The sequence below is a fragment of the Molothrus ater genome, chromosome 25, assembly GCF_012460135.2.
Source record: "Molothrus ater isolate BHLD 08-10-18 breed brown headed cowbird chromosome 25, BPBGC_Mater_1.1, whole genome shotgun sequence".
Taxonomy (NCBI): domain Eukaryota; kingdom Metazoa; phylum Chordata; class Aves; order Passeriformes; family Icteridae; genus Molothrus; species Molothrus ater.
Genome location: NC_050502.2, coordinates 299,661 through 318,074, shown reverse-complemented (window position 1 = coordinate 318,074; position 18,414 = coordinate 299,661). Strand labels below are relative to the sequence as shown.

The following is an 18,414-nucleotide window of genomic DNA, read 5'->3' as shown; positions in this document are numbered from 1 at the left end:
CAGCCTACCTTATTGCCCAAAGTGCACCAATATCCCCAGAAGTACCAGTGTCCCCAGAGAAGGTGGTAACCCTAGATGAGCCTAGCCAGAATACCAGAAGTAAAGCAAAATCAAGGTGTGAGAATGAGAACAAGAATCATCAAGTCGGGGTATATCCCCTTAGAGAAGTACTGGTGGGTGGGGCGCAAGGGGAGGATGGGGTTTGTGAGTGCTCCTCTCAACTCTTCTGCAGTGCAGGCTTTTAAGAAAGAGTTTAAAGGATTGTTAGATGACCCTATTGGTTTGTTGGAACAGGTGGATCAGTTTTTAGGATCGAACACCTATACGTGGGACAAAATGCAATCCTAGGCATACTATTTACCCCAGAGGAAAGGCAAATGATCAGGATAGCAGGTATAGGAATCTGGGATAGAGAGCACCAGAATGGACCACAGAATGGGGAAGAAAAGATGCCCATCCAACATCCCCCCTGGAACCACAACAACAAGGAGGGGAGATGAAATATGGAATATAGAACATTGATAATTAGAGGAATAAAGGAGGCTGCTCCACAAAATCAAAACATGAGTAAAGCTTTTGATGGAATGACAGTGGAAGGACGAAGCCCCCATGGAGGAAAGACTCGGAAGGAATGTGAGACAGAACTCTGGCATCAACTGGGAATCAGCAGCTGGCAAGACACTATTAAAGGTTAGTTTTGTCATGCATGCCTGGCCAGATATCCGAAGAAATTACAAAAGCTTGATGATTGGCAGGAACAAGGATTGAATGAACTGTTGAGAGAGGCTCAGAAGGCTTATGTGGGAAGAGAAGAGGAGAGGGCAAAGACAAAAGCCAAGGTTATGGTGGCAGCAATAAGAGAAGGAAGTCGATCTGTTAGGAGTAGGACTCCTCAAAAGGATAGAGGGGGATGTCAACCAAGGATATTCAGGGACAGTGATAGGCAGGGTGGAGCAGGAACAACAGAACAAGATCAAGGCTTCATGTGTTTTTATTGTAAGGGAAAAGGACATCTAAAGAGGGATTGTCCTCAAAGAAGTAGAGATTTGGATAGTGGAGTGAGAACAACTGTTGAAGATTGCAATGCAAGTTGTTTTCCATTACCATCTGTATGGCAGATTACCTTTGTCAAGTGGGCAGTTTGCTTTATCTCTCTCTTTGAGTGACCACAATCACACCTCCCTGGGGAGGGGACATCTGCTGATAACAGACTATTGAATGTCACTGCATGATTGATAAGAACTGTAACATCCCATTGTGAGATGCTCTGCCCAGAGGGAGGAGCCAAGCATTGCTACCCAGATATAATCCAGAAATTTTTGAGACACCAGCATGGCTTTCTCCACGGGATTCCCCAGAGAAACAGCAGCTGCCCCTCCTTCCACTGGATCTTCAGAGGCAGAAAACATCCTTCTGTACAGATTCCCCTTGCTCCAACAGAACCACACCTGATACTTCAGGAGGACTGCAGCCACATTTCCAATTGGACTGCACCAACCCTGACCTATAGGGTGTCAGGTTGGGTTCTGACTTGGTCATTGTTGTCCTAGTGGACTGCATTGTTTATTTTATCCTTTTTTTTTTCTTTTCCCTATTAAAGAACTCTTATTTCCTGCTCTCATATTTTTGCCTGAAAGCCCCCTTAATTTAAAATTTATAGCAATTCGGAGGGGTGGGGAGGGTTTACATTCTCCACGTCAGGGGAGGCTGCTGCCTTCCTTAGCAGACTCCTGTCTTTCCAAACCAAGACAACAACAAACCAAGATCAGAATTTCAGGTGTTCTTATTGTAGAACAAAGGAACATTTGAGGAGGGACATTTGAGGACAAAGGGACATTTGAGGAGGGATTGTCCTCAAAGTATAAGGAATTTAGAAGTGTATAGAGAAGCACAAAATGAGACAGAGGACTAGGGGTGTCAGGGGCTCTATTTTCTGGGGACAAAATATCATCATGAGCCCTTGATAACCCTATACTTATTTCCCCCCAGAGAAGAAGTTTTTTGAGTTTTTAGTTGACACAGGAGCTGAGAGAACATGTGTACAGAAGATTCCAAAAGGATGTGAGGAGAGCCGAGAGTCTTTGCAGGTAACAGGAGCAAAAGGAGAAGGTTTTCAGGTGCCTGTTATCAAACAGGTAACCTTTGATGGGAGTCATAAAACAGGAATGGGAGACATATTATTGGTACTGGGAGCAGGATCATCTCCTTGGGAGGGATTTGCAAGTACAATTAGGAATTGGGGTGTTACCAATAGAAGGGGAAATGGTAGTGAAACTGTTCAAATTACAAGGAGATGATGAAAAGAAAATAAACCCAATTGTATGGGCAGGACCCAAGAATCAGGGAAAACTGGACATGATGCCCATTGCAATTACAATAACTGATGAAAGTTGCCCAATCCAAGTTCGTCAGTATCCTATCTCCTTGGAAGGGCAAGGAAGGTTACAACCCATTATTGACTGTAAGATCAGGACGCAACCCTGGAATCATGAATGTCTCCTCACATTACCCTGATTCTACCCATTAGGAAATCAAGTGGTGTACCTACAGACTGGTACAGGATCTGAGAGAAGTGAATAAAAGGACTGTTGACTGATATCCCATGGTTCCTAACCTATACACTCTCTAAAGTAAGGTTCCACCTTCACATCAGTGGTTCAGTGTAATAGATCTTAAAGATGATTTTTGGGTTTGTCCTTTGGCTGAGGAGAGTCAGGACATCTTTTCTTTTCAGTGGGAGGATCCTACCATGGGAACAAAACAACAACTGAGTTGAATGAGGTTACCCCAAGGGTTTATGGAATGCCTGAATTTGTTTGGGCAGGCCGTAGAGGAGACTTGGTGATCCTCTACCCTGAGTCCTGAAATTAAACTCATACAATACGTAGATGACTTGTTACTTTCCGGGACTGAGGAAGGAGAAGTTAAGGAAGCCACAATAGGCCTTTTAAATTTTCTAGGAACTCAGGGATTGAGGGTGTCAAAGAAAAAAATCCAATTTGTGGAGCGGATTTGGGTCATAGAATTAGTAATGGCAACTGACAATTACATCCAGGAAGGGAGAAAACCAAAAACAAAGAAAAGATAAGGCAGATTTTAGGATTATTAGGATATTGCTGATTGTGGATTGAGGGATACACCAAGGCTGTTAAGTTTTTGTATGCCAAGTTAGTTGAAGAGGAGATAATCTGGACAGAGGAGGATGAAAACAGATTTGAAGAATTAAAACAAAAATTAGTAACTGCCCCCACCCTCAGCCTTCCTGCTCTAAAAAAGCCCTTTCACCCATTTGTGAATGTGGACCATGAGGTGGCCCATGGGGTCCTAACCCAGGACTGGGGAGGATCTAGAAACCTGTGGCATACTTGTCTAAGTTGTTGGATCCTATTAGCAGGGGGTGGCCCTTGTGCATTCAAGCTGTAGCGGCTGCATCACTGAGGGTAGATGAGAACTGGAAATTAACCTTTGAGGAAAAGTTACGAGTATATATACTCCCCATTCAGTAAGAAATATCTTAAACGAAAAGGCTTAAAAGCGGCTTACAGACTCTTGGATACTCAAATATGAGGCCATATTAATAGGCAGGGATGATTTGGAATAAGTTATAGATAGGTATTTAAACCCAGCTCAATTCCTGTATGGGGAGCCAGTCAGAGAATTAGAACATGACTGTCTGGACATAATTGAATAGCAAACCAAGGTGAGGGAGGACCTGACTGACCAGCCTCTCCAAGGAGGAAAGATCCTGTATATAGATGGCTCCTCAAAGTATATACAAGGGTGATGGAAATCCAGGTATGCCATCAAAAATGAACAAAAGATGATGGTAATTGTAAAAGGGAACTTGCCCTCTGACTAGTCCACTAGCCTAAGCTTGTGAGTTTTATGCTTCAGTCCAGGCTTTAAAACTACTAGACCATGAAAAAAGGACAATCTATACTGACTCAAAATATGCCTTTGGAGTAGTGCACACCTTCAGAGAAATAAGGGAAGAAAGAGGGCTGCTTAACTCAAGGGGGAAGGGACTGATACATGAAAGGTTGATCCCGGAAGTCTCAGAAGCCCTGAGGTTACCAGAAGACATTGCTGTAGTCCATATTAAGGGGTCACCAGAGTCCTAACATCAAAAGACAAAGAATCAGGGATTCCAAGGTTTAGTAAACCAGAAGAGGACAGATTGAGGGAGATAGGGGCAGAGAAGAATGATGCAGGTATCTGGAGGCTCCCAGACAGAAGGCAAATGTTAAATAGACCCCTTTCCAAAGAAGTATTAGACAGACTACACCAAAAGACCCATTGGGGTACCCAAGCCCTCTGTGATGAGTTTTTAAAGAATTATGGGTGTATAGGAGTCTTTGGAATAGCAAAACAAGTAATTGGTAAATGTGGAGTTTGTCAAAAGGTGATCAAAAAGGCAATAAGAAAAGTAACCTCGGGAGGTCAGGAACTAGCCCTAGACCCTTTCAAAGTATACAAGTGGACTTTACTGAACTTCCCAGATCCAGTGATGGAAATACTTACTGGTCTTAGTGATCATTTGAGTCGCTGGGTTGAGGCTATACCTGCTGTGTGCTGTTGTATTGTCTCCAAGATGCTGTTAGAACAAATTACTCCCTGGTACGGGATGGTGAAGAGGATTGATTCAGATAGGGGGACACACTTCACTTCCAAGGTTTTACAACAGATAGTCCAAGCAGTGGGAATAAAAAGGGATTCACATACACTATGGCACCCACAAAGTTTTGGATGGATTGAGAGGATGAATCAGACCCGTAAAATAACCTTGACTAACTTAATGGTAGAGACTCAAATGTCTTGGATAAGATGATAACCCCTAGCATTACTATGGGCTAGAATACAACCTTGGTCCAACCTAGGTGTATCCCCTTATGAGATGATGTTTGGGTTACCCTTTTTAGCTTCAACCCATGAAGCTGCAACCTATGAAGAGGGGGAAGTAAATGTCATGAAATATGTTAAGACCATAGCCCAAAATCTAGAGGACTTAGGAAAATGAGGAATGATTCTCCAAGTTTACCTTCTAGACTTCAAGATACATAAAACCTGGGGATTGGGTGTTAACTAAATCCTGGAATGAACAACCATTGATACCATAATGGGAAGGTCCCTTTCAAGTGCTAATAACAACTGAGATGGGCGTCAGAACCACTGAACGAGGGTGGACCCAAGCCAAGTCAAAGGACCTGTGGGAGAACCCGAGGAGGGGACTTTAACATCTGAACCAGGTGGTAAAACTGACTCTTAAACAGGGATTAAGAGGGAATGAACTGAGGTGACCCAAATAATCCAGAGAATGTTCCAAGGAGCACAGAAAATGAGGAAGGACAGCCAAGTTTGTATGGTCTCTGAGACACCTTGATTTCACACCAGGGAAAGACACTTCAGCTCCCAGCAGAAAGACCAGGATTGTATTGGTCAAAAGGGAGAGGGTGTAATGTATTGACATTAGTATGTGGTGTATTACTGTGGTTATCAGTCTCTCTGGATGGAAACTACTAGAGTCTGTTAAATGGGAAGGCTCAGAGGACCAGGAAAAGATCATAATGGAAAAAGTACTAAAGGCAGCTAAAATTGGAAGGTGGCAAAATTGGGAGAAGTAACAAAGGGATGGAGGGCAATACTGGGTTGGAAAATCATACACACCTGCTATAGGTAGCAACCCTATAAGGCATGGTGGGTGGAAGTAAAAGCCATACCAGACCTCTGTTACTCCCATTTTTGTCTGTCACTTGCCTTTTATTACAGAGGACTACCCATGTCATGAGAGCCATCAATCATTTTCTCAGGGAGACCTAAGGTTTTTGCTGCCCTGAACCGTGTCAACAGATACTGTTAGGACTCATTCAAGTATAGTTTAAGTTGATATAATCAGATATAAGGAGAAGAAGTTAAGAGAAGTTGATTTTCCTAGACAATATATGAATTGGATGTTGTAATATGGTTGATGTTGGGTTGGAAAATTTTAAGTAAATATGATTAATGTTGGGTTGGTCAATTTCAAGTATTGTAATGAAATTGGGAATGAGACTCATTTGCATGAGCCAAATAAATGAGGTATCAAGAGAAAAAGGGGGGATTGTAATGAATAAGGTGTAGTGATTGGCTCATGCAAACGAGGAGTTATTAAGTATGGTGAGAAGAAGTTCTGTTTAGGTTTACAGTTTTTTTGACATGTACTTTTGTTGTTCCAGTTTGGTTTTGAACCGTTTTCTGCTCTCCCTCCAATCCTCCCCTCCCACAGTGTGGTTGCTGCCTGGCAGTTTTGGCCAACAGAGCTGTCAAAAATGCGGGGGAGGGCCACATGTATACCTGCCCCTTGCAAGAGGTGGCAGGGAGTGGAGGACACTTGTGGCTGGGACTCTTGTCAGGGTAACATCTCACCACCAATCAAGATGCAAGAGGGGCTCCACCAAGGAGAGGCACAGAGGCCTAACAGACAGACCTTGGGAGGAGCCAAATCTACTTATAAGAATGAGGTCATGGACCCTAGGAGGAGCCAAGTTTATATATATGGGCAAAGCCATGGACTGTGGGAAGCGCTGGGAGGACATAGAAGGACTGTGTATGAATACTAATGTGGCTGATGCAACCTGGAGCGTATAAAAGGCAAAGATGCCATTTTGTGAGCTGAGCCTCTGGTGAGCAGAGAGAGTGTCGCTATGCTCCTAGCGCTGTCCCTTCTTTGCTTTGTAACTTATCGGGTTCTAATTAAATTTTATTTAGTCATTCCCACCCGGGGTCTGAGTCGTTTATACAGTGATGAGCTGATCTCTGCTGGGTGATGAAAGGCTGTGTCCTCAGCTGCTCCCAAAGCCCTGGGCGTGTCCCTGTCCCACTCAGTCGAAGTTGTAGTAAAGGCAGAAGGCGAAGAACATGGCAAAGATCTGGAATGATGGAGATGGGAAAGGGTCAGCCCCATAGCAGGGCCGGGCCAGGCCAGGGGGAGAGAGGGGCTGGAGGATCCCTGGCCTGGGGCCATCATTGTGCCCCTTGAGGGGCCTGGGCCAGCTCTCCTGGTGCTGCACAGGGACACCAGGGCAAGGAGACCCAGGGGGAGTAAAACAAACCCTTCCCTGTTCCTTCACCTGTCCTATCTGCAGCAGAGAGCAGGCTCTGTACCCCGAGACAGAACTGAGCCCATTTGTGCTCTCTTTCCTCACTGAGCAACCCCCCTGCCACAAAGAGTGGACGTTCCTCCTGCCCTGTCCCTGGTCCCCCCTCATTACCTCAATGCCTAGCACAGCTAAGCTGCAGGTCCCAGGGAGGAAGATGTACCTCTGCAGGGTCTTGCCGAAGGTAGAGAAGCAGCCCTAGGGCAGAGAGAGGAGGGAAGGGCTCTCTCATGTTCCTCATGGCCACAGGGAGCCCAGAGGAGGACTGGGTTACAGGGGGATGTGGGGGGTCCCCTGTGGGGCAGGATGAGCTGAAGATTTTGGGAGCCACTGGACTGTTGAACCACAACCAGGCAATGTCCCTGGTTTCTGTCCCTCATGCTCTCCTCCGTGAGCCTGGCTGAGGCTGGGACACATACACAGATTCAGCAGAGTTGTGCCGTACCTGCTCATGGATGTAGCCAGGGCTTCTCTCCTGGCACTGCTCCCAGCCCAGCAATTCTCCCACCTGCAGAAGCCCATCCCGGGCACAGCATGCCCGTGGCCATGGCATCCCTGGGTGCAGCTCTTGGAAGCGGGAGCCATTCCCAAAATCCTCGGGTCCTAAAACACCACAGCACGAGAACTGGAACAGAAGGGAAACATCATCACCATGGTCACCCTTGGTGGATCCTGTGCGTGCCCCAGGAGCCTCCCGGCTGCTCACCGTGACCATGAGGGTGTTCCAGGCTGTGGAGAAGACCTCAGCACCTTCGTCCCCACCGTAGTTCCTCTGCAGCTCAGACAGGAAGTGCTCGGGCTGGACCTGTGGAATTGGTGCCAGGGCTGGGACTGTTCCTCTGTTCCTCTCCCACTCTGCTCAGGACAAGCTCCTTTAGAGGGGAATTGGGCACCCAGTGGATCCCCCCTACCTGCTTTGCAGTTTGTATTGTGGTGCTGATGATGGAGGTGAGGGGAAGGGTGTCCCTTCACCAGCCCCAGTTGCCTGGTGGACTCAGAGCCATGGCTATGGCATGACAGAGGGAGGATGGTGACACTGGGGATGGTGTTGGTACCTGTTTCCAGTGCACCAGGAAGAGAACGGCCCCAATGAGCTGCATGAGGAAGACGAGGCTGACGAGGATGAAGAACTGGAAGGCAGCAGGTGAAGGAGTCAGAGACAAGCCTGATCCCACCAGCAGCTTGCTCACATTATCCCTGCCCTCCTCTGCACCAGCCCTGCCTGTGCCCTGTGTCCCCGAGACCAGGGACATGAGTACAGCTCCTGGGGACGGATGCCACATCTCTGACCACTGTGGCTGCAAGACAGGGGTTAAAAACAAGCAGTGTCTGCAAGAGACTGAGGATGCTGAAGAAATGGGGGTCTTGGTGCTCAAACAGGCATTTTTCTGCCCCTTACCAGCAGTGGGGTCATCTTGGAAATGCCATGTGAGAGAAGCCAGTGGCTTCAGAGAGAATTGACCCTACTTGGTGGCTTTATAAATCCTCTGGGCTCTAAATTGAGACTCACGAGGTGGGGAGTGGATGGCAGGACATGTTGAGGATGAGGAGCACCAGCTCCTCGCTCCCCCAGGAACACCTGCATCCCAGGAACACCACCGTTCAGCCCATGACTCCTGCCCCCAGTGCCCCCTGGCCATATCCTGTAGCCCCTTTCCACCCATCCTCCCTCCCTCCCTCACCAGCAGCAGGAGCGGGCGGCTCCGGCGCAGGGCCCCGCAGCAGCCCAGGAAGCCCAGCAGGGACAGGGCGATGCCCACGACCAGCAGCAGCCACGCGCCTGCGCTCAGCACGGCCCTGGTGGCCACGATGTCCTGGAAACCAGCCGGGTCCACGGCCACCCAGACTCCCATGCCTGCCAGGCACGTTCCCCCAGCCTGCAGGGGGAGGTCAGGAGATGATCATGGGCTCAGGGGATGTCCCAGGCTTGGTCCCCTCCTTGGGAATGGATGTCACCCACCCCTGATCCAGACAGAAATGTCACCCCATGTGGATGGGGGATGCTTCAACCCTTGGTTCCCTCCCTGGGACTGGTGTCACCCACCCCTGAGCCAGCTGGAGTTACTGGTCCCCAGGCACAGGTTCCCTCCATCCCTGCACCCCACAGGGCCCAGGGGGACTCACAAACACCAGCATGTTGAAGATGAACATCAGGTACTTCATGCAGCTCAAGACACCCATGGGGACACCGGGAGGGGGGACACGGCAGTATTTGTCCCTATGGAGAGGAGAGCAGAGCCCTGCCCACAGCCAACCCTGACTTGTCCTGGACCCCATGGCTCCAGCAGAATGTGGGGGGATGCAGCTTCCCAAAATTCCCAGATCATCTTCTATCCCCACCATCTCCCATAACACCCCAAAAAGCCCCAAACCTGTGTCCTCTCCAAATACGTGTCCTCTCCCAAACACGTCCCCTTCAAACCCCATGTCTCCAGTCCTCTGTCCCATCTAAACCCTGTGTCCCCTCCAAATCTTGTGTCCCCTACAAACCCATGTCCCCTACAGACCTTGTGTCCCCACCAAATCGTGTGTCCCCTACAAATTCCATGTCCCCTCCAAACCCATGTCCCCTCTAAATCCTGTGTTCCTTTCAGCCCCACACCACTCACCCTGCAGGGATAGTGGGCGACCCAGGTACCTCCAACCTTCCCTGGTGCTGCCAGCACCTATATAACATCACGAAGGTCGGAAAATCTCTCCCCCCTTGCTACTCCAGCAGTCCCCAAGAAATCTCTTCCAGCAGCAAGGCCATGAATGATTGATGGGGAACAGGATCCACCATTGTGCAGCCGGCGGCTGGGAGTCTCCTGCTCTTGTCAGCCAAGGAAATTAAACCTGTGGGCAGGGAAAGACGAGCCGCCCCACCAGGCCGGGGGTGACCTCGGCCATTGATAATTGCTGTGGCCGTTCAGGAAAACCCTCAATGGCCACACGTGGGCAGGCAGGTGGTGCTGCAAGGGCTGTCCGCTGTTGGGACACTGGGACATCCCAGATGGATGACAGGGTCTGTTTCCTCTTGTTGCCTACTTTAGGAGCTCTCTAAACACAGAGTCACAATAGAAAGGAAACATTATTTATTCTGCACCCGGTACAAAGAGGAGGTTTCCACAAATCAAGCACACCGAGGGGCAAAAGGTTAAATACAGTAAAATTTACACGAACCCGCATATCTAAAGCATATTTTTTGCCTGCCTAATGAACCCACATATCTAAAGCATATTCTTCGCCTGCCTAATGCATATTTGTTTTGGTGATGTGACTTTACTCAATGCTTGAAACACAAAGTTCTTCATTACAGCATCTTCTGATGGAGAAATTGAATTATGACAGTTACGTTTGCAAAAGGTGAGAGAATTCATCCCGGGGGCCGATAATTCAGACGCACGGCGGTGTCGGTGTCACCGTGGTGTCACCCGGGGCGCTAGGGGCTCTGTCCCCCCGCAGTACACCGGGCTGCCACCAGGGGGCAACAGAGCGCGCAGCCACAAAGCTGCGCCGCGCGGCCAGAGCGGCTTCCGCCGGCACCCCAGCGGGCAGCTCGGCCAATCGCAGTGGGCGGCGGCCGTTGGGGCGGGAGAAAAGAGAGACGGACAGTGATCTTGACCAATCATAGAGCGCTCTTTTTCGGGGCGGGGCCCTGGCGGGGGCGTGGCCCCGAGGCCGGAACCAGCGCTGTGCGTTCCCGTTCTCTCAGCGTTGCTTCCGGTCCCGCCGCCGCCGCCCGCGGGATGTAGCGGCCGGTGAGGGACGGGCGAGGGAGCGGGGCGTCCGCTGTTTCCAGGCCCCGGGGAGAACCCTGCCGCCGGCCCCCTCGGTCCCGGTAACTCTGCTTCTTTCCCCCCCAGCGCGGCGGCAGAAGGACGCGGAGGGACCTTCACCGGCTGCCTCGGAGCCGTACGCACCCGCCGCCCCGATGGCGTCCCGCAAGGCCCCCGCCGGGGCGGGCAGCGGGCTTGCGGCCGCCGGCCGAGACCGGGAGCGGGACCGGGAGCGGGAACGGGCGCACCTGGAGCTCGCCGAGCTGGGGCCGCTCCTAGAAGAGAAGGGGGACCAAGGACCCACCAGCGCGGCCAGCGTGAGCCCCTCCGAGACCCCCGGGCGGGAGAGGATCCCGAGCCTGGCTCAGTCTCCTCGCTCTGTCTTCGCGGATTATGCCGGGAATCCGCCTGTTATCCCATTAAGAGCTAGAGGAGAAGGGCTCCGTGTTGTTCCTCGGGCCGGTCCGTGTTCCGAGCCGGCCTAAACTGCTCCTGCCGTGCAGGCATGGAGCCGGGATAGTCCTTCATAGGGATGTCACCGGGATCGCTATGTCTGTACCGGCTGTTTCCAGTGCCCCGGCATTTCCACAGGGCCGGGAATCACTTTCCCGAACTCCTTCCCGGCTGAGGAGAGCGGGAGCTGTACCGGGACCCAGAGCGTTCCCAGCTCGGAGCCGCCTCTGCTTGGGTGGGCCAGCTCGGGTCTCCCGGCTGGGCCAAGCGGCCGTTCCAGCCTTGGTTGTAGGGATGAAAATCCCTGGTGCTAATCCCACTTTTCGACAGGATAAATCTGGGATTAGCATGCCCGGGATGGGTCAGGCAGCAGTGTGTTGCATAAACGAGGGTGACGGGCGGGTCCTGCCCATCCCGTCAGAGGGATGAAGTCCCAGGTGCTCTCAAGGGCAGGGATGATTCCTCTCCCAGGGGCTGGAACGATTCCCTCCTGGCTCTTCTCGCTGCAGGCCGAGGACCCGCCATGCCCAGTGGCCCGCGAGGAGGAGGAGGAGGTGGTGCGGGTGCTGACCCTGCCTCTGCAGGCTCACCATGCCATGGAGAAGATGGAAGAGTTTGTGTACAAGGTACCGGAGCCTGTGGCGATCCCCCAGTCTTGATTTTGGAGCAGATTCTCCAGTCCCTGGGTTTAGGGTGACAGGATGTGTCCACATAAAGCTCCACGTGGCTGCAGCTGGCTCCAGCTCTGCTGGGCTACTTCCAGCAGCATCCCTGGGAATGGTGTGGGAAGGGGATGGCTGGATGGGGGTTGGCCCAGCCATGGTGGGTGGAAACCTGGGAGCAATTCAGATGTTCCTGCGGGCCTGGGTGGGGCCCAGGGGTCCAAGTGCCAGCTGGGGTGTCACCCGGTGCCTGCAGTCACTGTGGCTCCTGTGCTTCTTCCCTGATCAAATGGGAGTTCCCACTGCAGGGAACAGTCTGTGGATGTGGAAGGGTTAAATCTGAGGGTATTAATCACCCCTGACTTCCTGGGGAGTCCTGGAATCGCCCCCTACTGGGAGTCAGTCTTTGTGGGAACTGAGGTGGGGGTACAATTACTCCCTGGGGCCACTAGGAATCACTCCCTGGGAAGTTATGGAGAGCAAAGGGCAGGATGTGGGTGAGTGCCTTGCAGGGTCCCACAGGGCACCTGATGTCAGAGAAGCCAAACTTCCTCTCCCTAAGGAGCATCCCAGGGCTGGGCTGTTCCCGTGGGTTTGGGGCTCCGGGCTGCCATGATCCCCTGGTGTGTTGCAGGTGTGGGAAGGGCGCTGGCGGGTGATCCCGTACGACGTGCTGCCTGACTGGCTCAAGGACAACGATTACCTCCTGCACGGACACCGGCCCCCCATGCCCTCCTTCCGCGCCTGCTTCCGGAGCATTTTCCGCATTCACACCGAGACCGGCAACATCTGGACACACCTGCTGGGTGACTGTGGGGAAGGGGGAGCCCTGGGGCTGGAGGTACTCAGATCCTGCATTAGGGTCAGAACGGGCTTGGTGCCGCTTCCTCTCAATGCCCAGGGCTCCCTGTGCAGATCCTGTGCATGCATGAGGATCAGACATGGAGTGCCTGGAGCTCCTGGAGCCCCTTGGGAGAGAGGGACCAGGGCTGGGCTCAGCCTCTGCAGGAGTGGGACAGGGAAATGTGTCCTGGGCAAAACAGGGGAGCCTCAGAGGATGTTCCTCTGAAATGAGTCAGAGGAGGCCACAGAGATGCTTTGAGGGCTAGAGCTCTTCTGTTTTGGAGTTGGGCTGGGAATGCTGGAAATACTTAGCCTGAAGAAAGCTCCAGGGAGACCTCGGAGCCCCTTCCAGTACCTAAAGGGGCTCCAGGAGAGGTGGAGAGGGACTTTGGACAAGGGCCAGGAGTCACAGGACAAGAGGGAATGGCTTCCCACTGCCAGAGGGCAGGGATAGATGGGAGAGTGGAAGAAATTCTTCCCTCTGAGGGTGGTGAGGCCCTGGCCCAGGTTTCCCAGAGAAGCTGTGGCTGCCCCATCCCTGGAAGTGTCCACAGCCAGGTTGGACAGGGCTTGGAGCACCCAGGGATAGTGGAAGGTGTTCCTGCCATGGCAGGGGGTGGAATGTGATGAGCTTTGAAGTCCCTTCCCACCCAAACCAGTTTGTGATTCCATGACCCTGTGAAACAGCAGCTCAGCAGCTCTTTGCCCTGTGCCTGCCCCTTCCCCTGACCCCAGCCAGCCCTTCTTGTTTGCACAAACAAAGGCCTCAGCCAAGGACCCACTGTGGGTTACTGAGCACCCCTGGGATACATCCAGCACCTCCAGGAGCATGGCCAGGGCTGTTCTTATCCTGGCTTTGCTGAAATTCCCCACTGTCCCCCTGACTTCCCTCTCCATGTGTTCCTGCAGGGTTTGTTCTGTTCCTCTGCCTGGGGATCCTAACCATGCTGCGGCCCAACATGTACTTTATGGCTCCTCTCCAAGAGAAGGTGGTGTTCGGGATGTTCTTCCTGGGAGCAGTGCTGTGCCTCAGCTTCTCCTGGCTTTTCCACACTGTGTACTGTCACTCAGAGAAGGTCTCACGGACTTTTTCAAAGTGAGTCAGCATGAGTGTGGTTGTGTGGTCTCCTGGGAGGTTTTGGGTTTTTGCAGCACTTCCTCTTGGAAAGCAGTGCATTCGCAAATGTTTTATCCCTGGGGGAAGACAGTGAAAACCCAATCCAGCATGGAACTGAGGGGAACCATAACAGGGTTCTGGAGGGTTCTGCCTGAGCACCTGAAATGTGCCAGGTCAGGGGCCTCGGGTGCATGATAAAGATCCTGGGACCCTGCAGCTCCCAAGGGAACAGGATCTTGGCTCCCACAGGAATGGCCTCTGTGCTCCCAAGGGAACAGGCTCTATGCCCCTTATAGTAGTGAATTGAGGAGGGGTCTCGCTCTCATGGGGCAGCTGGGGGCCATAGCCAGTTTGGCAGGTTCCGGTTTACTGGGTGCTTTTAAAAACTTCTGGTTTGGATCCAGTTTGGACTGAAGCCAAATGGAAAGAAGAAACACAAACAGGATTCCCAGGAGAATGGGAAGGCTGGTCAGTGGTTTATGCCTGTTCCTGGGCCGCTCCAAGGGTCAAGCTCCCATCAGCCTTTGCAGTGAGGCTCTCAAGTGACATTCTGCTCCCATATGGCTGTTAAAGGCATTTATTTGGGTGCTGCTTGCTGGGAATCCTGCCCATCCCCTTTGCACAACCACCAGAGATCCCATGGGATTCTGTCTCCAGAACAAATCCAGCAGGAATGCCCTTGTGTTGCTGGGAAGGCAATGGGGGCAGTTCAGGGGCTATGTTTCTGTGGTGAGATGAGTAGAGGATCACAGATCCATGTGCACAGGGATTTTCTCCCAGTGCTTTGAGCTCCATCCTCCTCTTGCACCCCCCCGGCATTCCCACTGTGCCCAGGCCTTTTCTCCTGTCACACCTGCCCAGCACACCCCTCCTGCCCAGTGACTCCACTCAGGTGCAGGCTGGACAGTTCCCACACATGGAGGGGGTGGATTTTGGGGCTCACCTGTGGCTCTCTGTCATTGCACCCTGCCTGCAGGTTGGATTATTCGGGAATTGCACTGCTGATCATGGGGAGCTTCGTCCCGTGGCTCTACTACTCGTTCTACTGCTCCCCACAGCCAAGACTCATCTACCTCTCCATCGTCTGTGTCTTGGGTATCTCTGCCATCATTGTGGCACAGTGGGACCGATTTGCTACCCCCAAGCACAGGCAGACCAGAGCAGGTAGGAGCTCCCTCCTCCCACGAGTCCTGGGTTGCACTTTGGGCCGATCCCATTTGGGAGAAGCTCTGGGCACCTGCAGGATTCATTCCCCCTGAGCAGCACACAGGACTGTAGGGAGTAGCCTCCTGTCTTCTCTTGCTGTGCTGGGGATTCATCTCCTGAGCAGAGCCTGAGGCTTGGAGTTTAAAAATAGCCCTGGGCAGGCTGGGGCTGTGCCTTTTCTGCCTTCTCTGGGAAGCAGTTTAGCAGCAGGAACCTGCAGCTGGGGTGGAGGAGAAAGGCATTCCTGAGCTCTTGCCTACCAGGCTGGCTGGTCCCTGCCTTCCTGGGGGTGGAGTGGGGGGCTGCCTCCAGCCCCACACCCCAATTTACCCCAATCTTAATGGCAGATCCCATCAGCCTTGCTGAGCACCAGGAAACACCTCCCTCCCCCAAGTCCCAGGGGTCCTGAAGCAAATGTCTCTCAGAACACTGTCCTGGCTACATGAGTGAGGAGGGACCATGCTGAGACAGAGGCCACTTGAGAGCCCTCAGATGAGGGCAGGGGACAGGCAGGACTCACATCCCCATGGCTCCTCCCCACTTCATCTTGTGCCCCCAGCATGAGCAGGATCCAGCCGAAAGCCACCCAGAGCCTCCCCAGGCCAGTGTCACTATGGTGCCACTTGTTCTCTGCCAACTCATCAGATGCCAGAGTTGAACATTTCAGCTGCTGCTGAGCTCCTTCCTCAGGAGCTGCAAGAAATTACTTTCTTGGAAGGGGTGGCTGTGTTCCCAGTGCAATCCAAAAGGCTGGCACCTTCCAAAATGTCCATTCCCGTAGCCAGGAGTGGGAGCTGCTGCAGTCGTGCATAAGAAACACTGGGTGGGTTCTGCCCAGTGAGCATAGGGGCTGTTTACCTGGGATGTGGAGCTGTGGGCCCCTCATTTTGTGAAGGATAAGTGCCATGAGGATTGGAGAGGTTTAAGTGCTTGGACAACGCTTTCAGGCACTGCGTCAGATTGTTTGGGGTTCTCCAGTGCAGGGCTAAGAGTTGGACACAATGATCCATATGGGTCCTATTCAGCTTGAGATATTCTATTAATTCAGTGAAGAAAAGATGCTTCCCTAGCACAGGATGAGGGATCAAGGGGAGTTTGTGGGAGGAGTGGCTCCCCCTCCACACTTGAGCTATTTTCCCTGACCTCCTCTCTGGGCCGCAGGCGTGTTCCTGGGGCTGGGACTGAGTGGGGTTGTGCCCACCATGCACTTCACCATTGCCGAGGGCTTTGTGAAGGCCACCACGGTGGGGCAGATGGGCTGGTTCTTCCTCATGGCTGTGATGTACATCACGGGCGCCGGACTCTACGCTGCCCGCATCCCTGAGCGCTTCTTCCCGGGCAAGTTTGACATCTGGGTGAGTGTGGGGGTGAACAGGTTGTCTGGGGGCAGCTCTGGGGTCAGGGGAGGGGGCACTGAGGGGCTGGAGGCTGGGGGTGTCCGGCTGTGCCTCAGCACATGCTGGCAGCCAGACTTGAACAGGTTCTGTGCGTGGGCAGGGCAAAGTACAGGGTGGAAATCGCTGCTGGGTGCAAGAGTGGGGAGCAGAGCACAGAGGACAGTCCTGGAGCAGCGAAGCGGAAGAGGAGGTGTTGATAATGTTGCTGTCCCCTTTGATGTGGTCTAAAGGCTTTTTTGCTTCCCTGCAGTTCCAGTCTCATCAGATTTTCCACGTGCTGGTGGTGGCTGCAGCCTTTGTCCACTTCTATGGGGTGTCCAACCTGCAGGAATTCCGCTACGGCCTGGAAGGGGGGTGCACAGATGACTCTCTCCTCTGAGAGCGCCTGGTTTTAGTACAAGCTTCCTAAGTGCTTTTTAAACTCTTGTCTTTGCTAAAATCAAAGGAAGACTCAAAACCATTTGGGGTTGTTGGTTTGTTGTTTTTTTTTTCTTAAAGAAACAAAAAAAATAAGAATTGGATAAATCCTTTAGCAAAGTTGTTGACCAAATCCTCAGCCCCTTCCCCACACACTGTGCTGGGGCTGCAGGGGCACTCCCGACTCCTCCAGACAGTGTTTTAGCTGCACCGGGATCACCTGCTGCTCCGACAGCACAGGGAACAGCTTCCTGCTCCCACACAGCCAAGCACATCCTGCTCCTCACACACCAGGAGTTCTGCATATCCCCTACAGCAGTGCCTGGCTGGGGCGGCCCCAGGCATGGGCACACACTCATGTAATTTAAAGTTTTAATTGTCCTTTTTGTTTTGTTCTGTTTTCCTTGACAAAGTAATGTAAACATAAATGAAAGAATATTTAATATTTAATACTAAGCTTTAAGACAACGCGCTGCCACCGCAGTCCTCGGCTCCCTCACTGTCGGGAGGAAGGACAGTGTTGTAGGGAATATAGAGCTGCTGTAGCTGATTGAAATAAAAAGGTCAATAGTTCAGTGTCACTGCTGTGTCTGTGTCCATTTTTGAGGTGGGGAAGAGAGCAGGGCAGGAGTGCCCCAGGGCAGTGGGATCCCTCCAGCTGCGGTCAACTCTGAACTGGGCTGGAATAAACCAGGAAATTGGGCATTGTGGTGGTGACAGGGCAGGAAATGGCCCTGGTTGGTGACAGCTCCAGGACTGTGACTTCCCTTGGGGCTCAGTAGGGCAGGAGAGGTGTCACACACAGGTAGGGTGGGGGCAGTGCAGGACCATGCTTCAGGCAGAGGCTTCTCCTGGTGCACAGGGGACAGTGATTATCAGGGGGTTTGGAGAGGCAGAGGTCAGCACAGTAAAGCCCAGCTCAGGCAGTAGAAGGCCATTGCCTAACCTATGGGTGAAGGAGTGTAGGCAGAGCCACTAGAGCCCCTGTGCCACCTGTCCCTGCCATCCCTCAGAGGTGAGGGTGTCCTTTTGCTGAGCTGTTTGGATGTAGCCCAGCTTTGGAAATCCCCCAGGCTCCATACTGTATCAGGAACTGCCAGCAAGCAACGGTGTCAATTAGTTAATTAACGAGTTACAACAAAAAAACTCACTGGATGTGATTCTGTAATTGCTGGCAAGAGGGAAGGGGTTTCTACAGCTGGAGTTTAAGGACAAAACCACAGAGCAGATATGGTCACTCTGCTCAGGTCAAGATCTGAGATGAAAAGCAGGAGGCCATGCTGGCAGCAGGTACAATGCTTCCCCCTCCAGCCCCATAACCTAAATCTAACAGGGAAAAGGCTACATTCCAGCTGTGTTCACTGCAGGCACAACATCCCAGAGGAGACTCCAAGACTTTCACTCCAGTTTGTGTCCAAAGGATGACAA

General features: G+C 52.2%; 2 protein-coding genes across 3 annotated transcripts; one reads left to right on the top strand and one right to left on the bottom strand.

Moving 5' to 3' along the window:
- Positions 1 to 6,857: 6,857 nt before the first annotated feature.
- Positions 6,858 to 9,314, bottom strand: LOC118696192 (tetraspanin-18-like). Its single transcript, XM_036398175.1, has 7 exons — positions 9,258 to 9,314; positions 8,816 to 9,010; positions 8,189 to 8,263; positions 7,840 to 7,938; positions 7,579 to 7,758; positions 7,248 to 7,331; positions 6,858 to 6,905 (listed from the first exon to the last, which is right to left on the bottom strand). Exons 1-7 carry the CDS (start codon positions 9,312 to 9,314, stop codon positions 6,858 to 6,860), a joined length of 738 nt encoding a protein of 245 aa, XP_036254068.1.
- Positions 9,315 to 10,798: 1,484 nt separating this feature from the next.
- Positions 10,799 to 17,567, top strand: ADIPOR1 (adiponectin receptor 1). 2 transcript variants are annotated; one of them, XM_036398301.1, is made up of 8 exons: positions 10,799 to 10,873; positions 10,979 to 11,208; positions 11,854 to 11,970; positions 12,641 to 12,812; positions 13,759 to 13,945; positions 14,943 to 15,130; positions 16,334 to 16,527; positions 16,820 to 17,567. In XM_036398301.1, the coding sequence occupies exons 2-8, from the start codon at positions 11,047 to 11,049 to the stop codon at positions 16,946 to 16,948; spliced, it is 1,149 nt and encodes a 382-aa protein (XP_036254194.1). In that variant the 5' UTR covers positions 10,799 to 10,873; positions 10,979 to 11,046; the 3' UTR covers positions 16,949 to 17,567. The 2 variants fall into 2 exon arrangements, with proteins under 2 accessions (XP_036254194.1, XP_036254195.1); XM_036398302.2 differs by lacking the exon at positions 10,799 to 10,873 and having other exon boundaries at positions 10,915 to 11,208; positions 14,943 to 15,061.
- The last annotated feature ends 847 nt before the right edge of the window (positions 17,568 to 18,414 follow it).